Source organism: Otolemur garnettii, unplaced genomic scaffold (assembly GCF_000181295.1).
Source record: "Otolemur garnettii isolate 467f Iridium unplaced genomic scaffold, OtoGar3 scaffold00222, whole genome shotgun sequence".
In the NCBI taxonomy this organism is placed as follows: domain Eukaryota; kingdom Metazoa; phylum Chordata; class Mammalia; order Primates; family Galagidae; genus Otolemur; species Otolemur garnettii.
This window is the reverse complement of record NW_003852617.1, coordinates 1,073,989-1,083,297: the sequence shown is the minus strand read 5'-3', so window position 1 is coordinate 1,083,297 and position 9,309 is coordinate 1,073,989. Positions and strand designations below refer to the sequence as shown.

The window sequence follows — 9,309 nt, the reverse complement described above, 5'->3', positions numbered from 1 at the left end:
CTCAGGAACAGTTTTCTGAGTCAATGGCACATTTTTAAGTGAGTCACCCTAACTACCTGACTGATGACTTACTCAGCTGACTCCATGGCAACAGCTCTGCTCTGTACAGGTCAGTTTCAGTTTCAAGGTCTAAAGAGGCCTGGTTTTGCAAATGTTATTACTGGAGTGAAGCGTCATGCGTAAACTAAGTCATTGAGTTATTTTACAGTAGCGGGTCTCAACCTGTGGGTCGTGACCCACAGGAGCTGTATTAAAAGGTTGCGGCATTAGGAAGGTTGAGAACCACTGTTTTACAGGGATAGTACTTCTGACCTTTTAAATGGGTTCTTTGCAACTTGAAAGAGCTGGTGGAGAAAAAAAAAAACCTAAACCAGCTATAATTTCTGATTATATCTGGGATCTATTTCCTATCTGAGATCTATTTCCAGCATACATATCTATGAGCCTCAAGGAAAAAAAGAAACATCTTTCACGTTTAACACAAGGTCACACATTGAAAAAATACTCTTAAATGTTAATTTTCAAAGACCATTTGTAGTATAATAAATGTATAGGAACTTCGTCTCCCAATAACTTGAGCATATATTAATTTTCTTCATGTGTACAACTCGTGATCAAGATTCATGCTCGAAATAACAATAGCTAAAGTGTATCCAGTGTTTACCATGTACACTGTTACACTGTTCTGGGCCATTTACATATATTATCAGCTCAGCTTTAAGACAATCCGAGGAGGTAAAAACTATTATTTATCACTATTACTTCACAGAAGAGAACTGAAAATCATCTTTCAGCAAATAATAACATATGAGACCCAACAATTAAGTTCGCAAACTCATCCTAGGAGAAGGGCTGCATACCTCATTGCTGACTATCAGTAGAGTGACCTTTGAAGTGCTCCCTTGGGAAGCCATGCACCAACTCCAGCACCTCGTGCACCCTTCAAAGCACTGTTTCTAGGATGAGTTCACTAACTTAATTGTCCGACCTCTGTATGACAACAGATCAGATGGCCATTCCAAAAGAGCGCCAGTGTATGGCTTCCCAAGGGGAGTACGTTGAAGGTGACTCTAGTAATATTCAACAACGAGGTAAGTGACACTGTTTCTAGGATGAGTTTATGAACTTAAGTGTCTAATCTTGTAGGCGTACTATTTAATAGGATTAATACCAGTTAGAATTTTAAAGTAAAAGGAACATAAATCCGTTGTCTGGATTTAAGATATTCAGAAAAACAACTGTAGAACTTAAATGATGTGTGTGTGTGTACACATATGTATACATATGTTTAAAATGTCTAATAGAACAAATTCACTTTCTGACTATGTTCTGAGAAATGCATCCTTAGGCAATTTTGTCATTTTGTGAAGGTCATTGAGGATACCTTCACAAACCTGGATGGCACAGCCTACCAGACACCTACACTATGGTATACAGGAGTGTCCAACATTTTTTCTTTACTCCTACACATTGGAAGAGTAAGAGTTCTCTTGGCCACTCAAATACATGAACATTAATGAAAGCTGATTATAAAAAAAAAAGTCCATCTGTACTTTTTGTGATATTTGACCCCACAGATAAGCCAAACAGTCCTCAAATAATCTGCATGAAGCCCATAGGCTACATGGGCTTCGACACCCCGTTAGGGACAGCCTGCTGTTCTAAGGCTACAACCCTGGCCAGGATGTCACTATACTGAGTACTGTGGGTATTATATAACACGATGCTAAGTATTTGTGTATCTCAACATAGAAAAGGTACATAAAAATATGTTATAAAAGACTGAAAAATCAGCACTTCCCAAGAATGGAGCTTGCAAGATTGGAAACTTGCTCTGGGTGGGTCAGTGAGTGAGTGGTGAGTGACTGTGACACCCAGGACATCACAGCACTCTACTGGAGACTTTATACACAATGCACAGCAAGGCTACACCAAATTTATAAAAATATTTGTCTTTCTTCAATAATATGTTAACGTTAGCTCATAAAGTATAACTTGTAAACTTCCTAACTTTTAATCTTTTCATTTTTTTTTCACTTCTTGACTGTTTTTAATAACACTTAGCTTAAAACAAACACATAGTACAACAGTACAAAATATTTTCTTTCTTTATATCCTTACTCTATAGGCTTTTTTCTATTTTTGATTTTTTTACTTTTTAAACTTTTCTGTTCAAAACGAAGACACAAACACACTCCTTAGCCTAGGCCTGCACAGAGTCAGGACTGTCACCGTTCCTACCTTCTACCTCCATAGCTTGTCCCACCGGAAGGTCTTCAGGAGCAATAACACACGGGGAGCTGTCCTCTCCTACGGTAACCATGCCTTCTTCTGGAATACCTCCTGAGAGACCTGCCTGAGCCAATCAACTTTTTCTTATTTACAGAAGGAGTACACTTCAAAATAACAATAAAAAGTATAGGATAGTAAATACATAAACTGTGAAATTTATTAAACAATAGTGTAATTTATTACCATTGTCAAGTATTATGTAGCGAGCATGATTGTATGTGCTGTACTTTTATGTGACCGGCAGCTCAGTAGACTGTTTACACCAGCATCACCACAAACACGTGAGGGATGCACTGTGCTGTGACACTGTGAGGCCTATAATGTCAGCAGGTGACAGGAATTTTTCAGCTCCGTTATAACCTTATGGGACCACTGTTGCATGTGTGGTCTATCGCCGACTGAAACAACATTATCCAATGCATGACCATACCATTTATCTCGTAAGTTATCCTTAAAATGTAATCCACTTACACACTGAATAGTTTGGAAGTCTAAGGACTAGAAATAACAAGGCAGTTGAGTCTCAATGGATCCAATTCTCTCTTCTCTATGTCCAGGTTAAAACTGTACTGAAGAATAAATAAAACTTCGACTCCCTCCCCATGACAACCAGTTCACCCGTAACGGTTACAGAAACCACTTTTGTTAGAGTAACTACCACTTCTGGGAAGGATACACCAAAGTGGGTGTAGCTGCTCAACGGCAGGCAGGCAGGCAGCTTTCAACTGGTAAAGAAATAGAGTGAAGCCACTCAGGGGTGACACAAGGCATAGGCTCCCCTTGCCCATAACTTTTAATAATTTTGTTTAAAATGTTCTCTAAGGAGATTTATAATCCCTGCTTAAGAGTTCCCTGGGGTTATGAAACACAGGCTGATTTGGAAACTTCCTCTCCAGTCTTCCAGGGGGGAGGGACCCAGTGGTGCTATGCAAGGTTCCACAGTTGTTTGTTTTTTATGAGACCAATCAGTAACTAGGAACTAGGGAAGGAAAGGTATTATATGACTGTTTTCTTCACATGGCCCACTGTAAATCTTCATTCAGATAACTATATTTATAGGATGATGCATACCTCACTGCTGAATATCAGGAGAGTGACCTTTAAAGTGCTCCCCTTGGGAAGCCCTGCACCAACACCAGCAGTACAATACAATACATGTACGTGCATGTGCACACATGTATATACTGGTCCCTATTTCACCCAGAATATCACACACTCTCTGTGACAGGCAGGGTTCCTGTGCTGTTTCCCAGACTGTGTGCCCCTGAATACAGGTGCTCAGAGCCACTGGAGGAGTTCCGTGGTTGACAACATTTAGGAAACACAGCACACGCTATCCTTCCAACAACCCCCCACCTGCTGGAGAGTCACAATGTGCAATAAGATTTTAGAGGCTCTGAGAAGCCAGGGAACTTTTTTTTTTCCATAGTGTATCACTAATGTTTTCTAAGAGTAGTGCTCCTAGAATATCCTTATGGGAAATGCTTAAAAGTAGCAATCCCCTGTGGCCTGGATTGTGGTGTGATTTTTTTTCTCTGCAAAGATGACCTGAGTAATGTAGGGCTAACTACAAGGCTGCTTCATCCAGCCTTGTATATATACTAAGGAGCTTCTGCGCCTGAAAGACAGACGATCTTCCCAGTATGGGTGGGAATTAGCGTCCCACCAAGGCCCATTATCCCAAATTATGAAACACTTCAACTACAGGGATTTTAAAGCTCTGACAGGCTCTAACATGGTAAAACCTTAATTAACTGGAACTCATCCAACCATTATCTTTTTTCCTAATATTTGTTTTTGGAGAAAGGCTTCATTAACATGAAGTTATTTAGTCCAAATAGCAATTTCCAATTTAGAGTATACGTAAACCCCAATCTCCTCTCCAATTTAAACAACAATTTTAGTGTTCAATGTGAATTTAAGATCAGCCTACAGCACTGTAAATCCTCATACATCAAAGAGAGTTTGACTTACATGGGAGCAGAAATGAGTGTGAATTTATTTTAGAAATGCTTTTAGGAAAAGACGAAACAGAACAAACATTTTAAAATTAGAGAATAAGATCATTTCTTGAGCAGTCTGCTTATATAAATTTTCACTACACATGCTAGGAAATACATAAGCAGGTAGTAAATAATCCATTGGAAAATAATAAAAGTATCAATCAACATAGTAACTTAAATTCATCTAAACAACTTACAAATTCACTAAATGTGCAGGGGGATGGCTCAACCTATCTGCAAATAATCAGCCTCTATAATCAGAACCTTAATAGGAAGTTAAAAAGCAAATTTCAAATTTATACCAGTTTTAGCATTAATGAACCCTTATCAATATGGAATGCCTATTCCATAATGACAGTTATCTCTGTATGAACGAGAAGGGTCATCTCAAATTTCACCATCCTAAACACTAGAATGCAGGCATATGAAGGCAGGGACTTGGTCCGTGACATTCCCTGCCATTTATCATGTAGAACTGCTACTAGACAAACACCCAGGACTCAACTACTACTGGTATTACTGAATGACATCAAAGATCTGAACTAAGCAATAAAGCTGAGAGTGAAAAGGCACATCCAAACAGAACAGGAACATACTCATCGGAAATTTCAATGTTGAGCTTCTGTTTGGTTTGGCTGAGAGTTGTGCGATAGAGCTTGGTGGCCATTTCAATCAGGTGGTCGCTGCTGAAGAGAAAGTCCCCTTTACTAGCTGCTTCTGAGCCCTGCAAGGACAAACCAAGAGTCAGACTCTCATAATTAAAGATATCTTGGGAGGTTAATGTTTACAGGCTTGGCAAAGAATGTATTTACACTTTCTCTAAAATATCAGATACTGGAGTCACTTCTCCCTGAGTAAACCATAATGACAAAAGCAGTACTTCTTCCAACTTGCTCAGAGCACTCTGCAAGGTCACCTAACCCCTCGTTACCCAAAGGTGGTTTCTAAGCCAGAAGTGCCCGGGCACTGCCTGGGAGCTTGTTAGAAAAGCAGAACTGAGGCCCCTTGACGCATCCAGGACAAGATCCTGGGTCACCCCTTCAGGTTCAGAGTGCTGACCTAACAGTAACTCATTCTGCAGAAACCTGTTAAAAAATTCCTCAATGATTTGCTTTAAGAAAATAATAACAACGCTTCTACTATGTATCTAAGGCAGAAGCGAATCATCTGGAAGACTTGTCAAAATATCTGGTGTGTGTGCCCTATTCTGAGAAATTCTGATTTACGAAAATAAAAACATGGCCTGGGCATCAGCAGTTTTAAAGTTCCCAAGCTGTTAAAAAGTATCATTTTAACACACTCTGAGGGCACAGCTATGATTTAATAAAAACAAACAACAACAAAAACCGCTGTTACACTGTCTTAGAATTTGGCACATTACACTGAGAACTACTGCTCTGTGATTTGATAAGCAGCCTTTAAGTTTAGATCCACAGTGGGGGAAACGGGCTGGGGCAAGCTTTTAAGATTTTTCTAAGTTCAGAGTCAGTCAGTTAGCGACACTATTAGCTAGACACATATGCCTAAGTCTGATTAGTGTTTCCCAGCATCTGCTTATTCAGTGACTGTTATGTGATTGGCACTGCCCATATAATGTTTCACGTTACCCTATTACGATGATACGAGGTATATTATCACCATTTTAAAGATACACACACAAAAGTTAAAGGACTTGGCCAATGTCATTATAAAGTGAGTAACAACAAAACCAGAGCCTCCGCTTAACTACTCCTTTCAAGCCAGGAGGTCCTGGGTAAGCTAAAGGCACAGAACATTCACAAATCTTTCAGTCAAAATTATCAGGCTGTTATTTGGTTGTAGCTGTATCCTTTAATACAAACCTTTCTTCTTGTTCAAACGAAAGATGAACAAGAAGACATTTACTAAGTTGATATAAAGAAGAAACAACAGGAGGAATCATAATTTAAAATAGCTTAATATTTCTATGTATTAGTCTTAAAAAGTCAAATGCACAAATCAATTAAAGCGATTAAGCGTATTCAATTATTGAAAAACCAACCCTGAGATTTTACATAAGGGTAAACATAGCCAACATTCGCCAATCAACGAGAAGGATATATAAACTTTAGGTAACAGGATTAGTCAGACATGTGAATTTTTAAATCAATGCCCAAGAAGTGGGCCAAACACAGAAATCTTTCAGTGAAGTCACTAAGTGACTCTTTACCTCTTTGAGGTGCACAGCGAAGAAGCCATCGTTTTGTGAGCTCATGGACACTTTGGTCACATCCACCAAGGGAACCTCGGACTTGATTTGTCCAGACTTTTGATCAGCAAGAAGGAGATTATTATTTGTTAAGAGGAAAATCCTGGATGTACTCTAAAACAAAGCAAAAAAGGATATAAAACCAACAATCAAAAATTTCCAAAAAATAATTCATGAGTTCAAAGCAACATTTATTTGCAGGAATACACATTTTATTGCAATATCTTTCAACAGGCACGCCTAAGTAAACCAAGAACATGTTGGACAATGCAATGTGTTTTAATTCATAAAAATTTCAGAGAACAAGCAAAATTCCACCTAAGCTTAAAGGTAAGGGGAGACAGACCCTCTCACAGTTACCTCTACTAAGAAGCAAATTTTAAGATTCAGAAAACTAAGGATTACTGCACCAACTAATAAATACTTCTGAATAGTCTTCAGGTTTAGCATTTTTACCTTCCCATTAGCACGGTTAATTTTGTTCACAACTTCAGCAATGATGATTTTTTCTTCAATGGCATCTTTGAGTTTTTTATACTTGGGGTTCTTGTTGATTTCCAGGTAAGCCCCTTGGAATGGTTGCCCAACACTAAAGGAAAAAATGTCTGCACATTAGAAACCATTTCAATGGGAAAGGGAAACAGATCAGTCGATTCTAAAGAGCAGCTGACAACTTCATAGAGTTACTTCAATTTATTTTATATGTTACACCTGTACCTTTTCTAAATGTAATTTGGAAATGAAACCTTAAACCTATTTTAAACCTATTTTTGATGTGATCATCATGGCATTTGGTGGGTATGATTTTGATAATGATCTTATCATGTGGAATAATCAGGATAGAAACTGGGCACAAGAACAAAAGCTAAGACTCAAGTGCACAGCCTCCTATGAAAGAAAAGGCAATTTCTTCTAATCTGTTAATATAAAGGCAACAGCTGCCCACAAAGGATTTGCTAACGCCTTCAAACAATATGTGGCAATGAAAAAAGAGCTGAAAACATTACTATCACCTGCTCCAAAGAAAATTTCATTTTCTTGCAGAAAATAAGAAAATCAATAGGCCTTCTGTGAAAGAATGGATCCAGGGCAATCACTTTAGAAGAAAACGAAAGAGCTCTTAATATTACCACGTTAACTTCTGTTCTAATAGGCAATACAGATGGTCCCCAACTTAGGATGATTCAACTTATGAGTTTTCAGCTTTGCCAAGTTTGTAAGTGCTCTGTTTTTCACCTTCAGTATTCAATAAACTACATGAGATACTCAACACTTTATTATAAAACAGGCTTTGTGTCTGATGATTTTGCCCAACTGTAGGCTAACGTAAGTTGTTCTGAACATGTTTAAGGTAGGCTAGGCTAGGTTACAGGTATTAAATGCATTTTCAACTTCAGATAATTTCAACTTCCGAAGGATTTACCAGGATATAACCCAGGGGTCCTCAAACTTTTTAAACAGGGGGGCCTGTTCACTGTCCCTCAGACCGTTGGAGGGCCAGGCTGTAGGCCCTGGGATGAGTCGGCTGCTAAGCAGGACAGGCAGTGGTGGCAAAAACACCCAGCAGGCCGGATAAGTGTCCTAGGTGGGCTGCCACGTAGCCTGCGGGCTGTAGTTTGAGGATGCCTGATATAACCCCATTGTAAGTCAAGAAGGGGAATCAAGCCTCTCCTTCCAATAGACCCCTGTAGATGGTCAGAAGCAACAGCAGCAAACTCAGAATCAGAGCAGCTTCCCCCTTACCCCCTCCCCAAAAACATTTCTCAAGAAGCCTAACTGTGTCCTTATCATTAAGATGTTAATTTCTGGAAATACTCATGGGTGGGGGGAGGCTTTCTTAGAACAGCATCAAAGACACCAAGAAAAAACTGCTGCTTCAAGCGATCTACAAGATGCATTTATGAGCCACAAAGTTCTGGCAATTTGCAAATATGACTTTAAAACTTTAAATGCTTGTGTTGTGGGAGGAAGACTAGGGAAGAAAAATCCACGTAGGTGGTCAGTGTTTCACAGCTCCCAGGATGTAAAAGGCCGACTGACTCCCAGAAGAGCTGCCGCTTCCCAGAGTGGTGGGAGGGTAAATTATTCCACCTCCCTCGTGGCTGTGGGGTGAGCACACCACCATCCCTGAAAACTGATACAAGTACCCAAAAAAGACTTGGCCTGAAGTTAACTTTTTTTCTTGGTTCTTTTTCAGATGTGTTTTTAATAATAAAAACTGCTAACACCCTTTTAATTTGTTTCTCCAAAAATGCATTTTCCAGCCTGCAGTTTTCTGAAGCATCATGTACAGGGGAATGTTCATTAAGAAAGTTACTCTCTAATTTTAAAATGTATGAAGAAAAGGTTCAGTAAAATTAGCCACTGAAGCAAGCATTGTAGACAGTTCTCCTGTTTGAATATGCTTTATACAACAGGCACTTTGGATAACTGTACGTTTAGTTTCTGTGTTTGACTTAAGGAACTACGTCACCTCAAGCAGCCTAAATCAGCTAACCAAGGAAGCCATGCCATCTGAAGTATTTAAAGCCAATGAATGAGTCTGGCAACTTACACTCATTTAATCCTTTAAAAGGAAGCTCCTTCTAATGTCTATGAAGACACAGAGAATATAAACGTAACATATATAATACAGGTAACACGTGTGAATATACTTAGTATGTAATACACACATTGTTGTTTCTAGGCCATTTTAAGGGAAGGGCTAAAAGTTGTTATAGATTTGGTTTGAAACTGTACAATTCATGTTTTTTTTATCGTTTCAGGTTAATTTGAGGGTACAAATAA

General features: G+C 38.9%; 1 protein-coding gene across 5 annotated transcripts in view; it reads right to left on the bottom strand.

The window, feature by feature from the left end:
* Window positions 1–9,309, bottom strand: part of MYO1B (myosin IB) — a 181,944-nt gene that overhangs the window by 3,649 nt on the left and 168,986 nt on the right. For all 5 annotated transcript variants that reach the window (XM_003801827.3, XM_012812755.2, XM_012812757.2 and 2 more), the window contains 3 exons: window positions 6,979–7,111; window positions 6,484–6,636; window positions 4,892–5,019 (listed from right to left, as the gene is read on the bottom strand). In XM_003801827.3, the coding sequence (XP_003801875.1) occupies window positions 4,892–5,019; window positions 6,484–6,636; window positions 6,979–7,111 (414 nt within the window). The remainder of the gene's footprint in view (window positions 1–4,891; window positions 5,020–6,483; window positions 6,637–6,978; window positions 7,112–9,309) is intronic.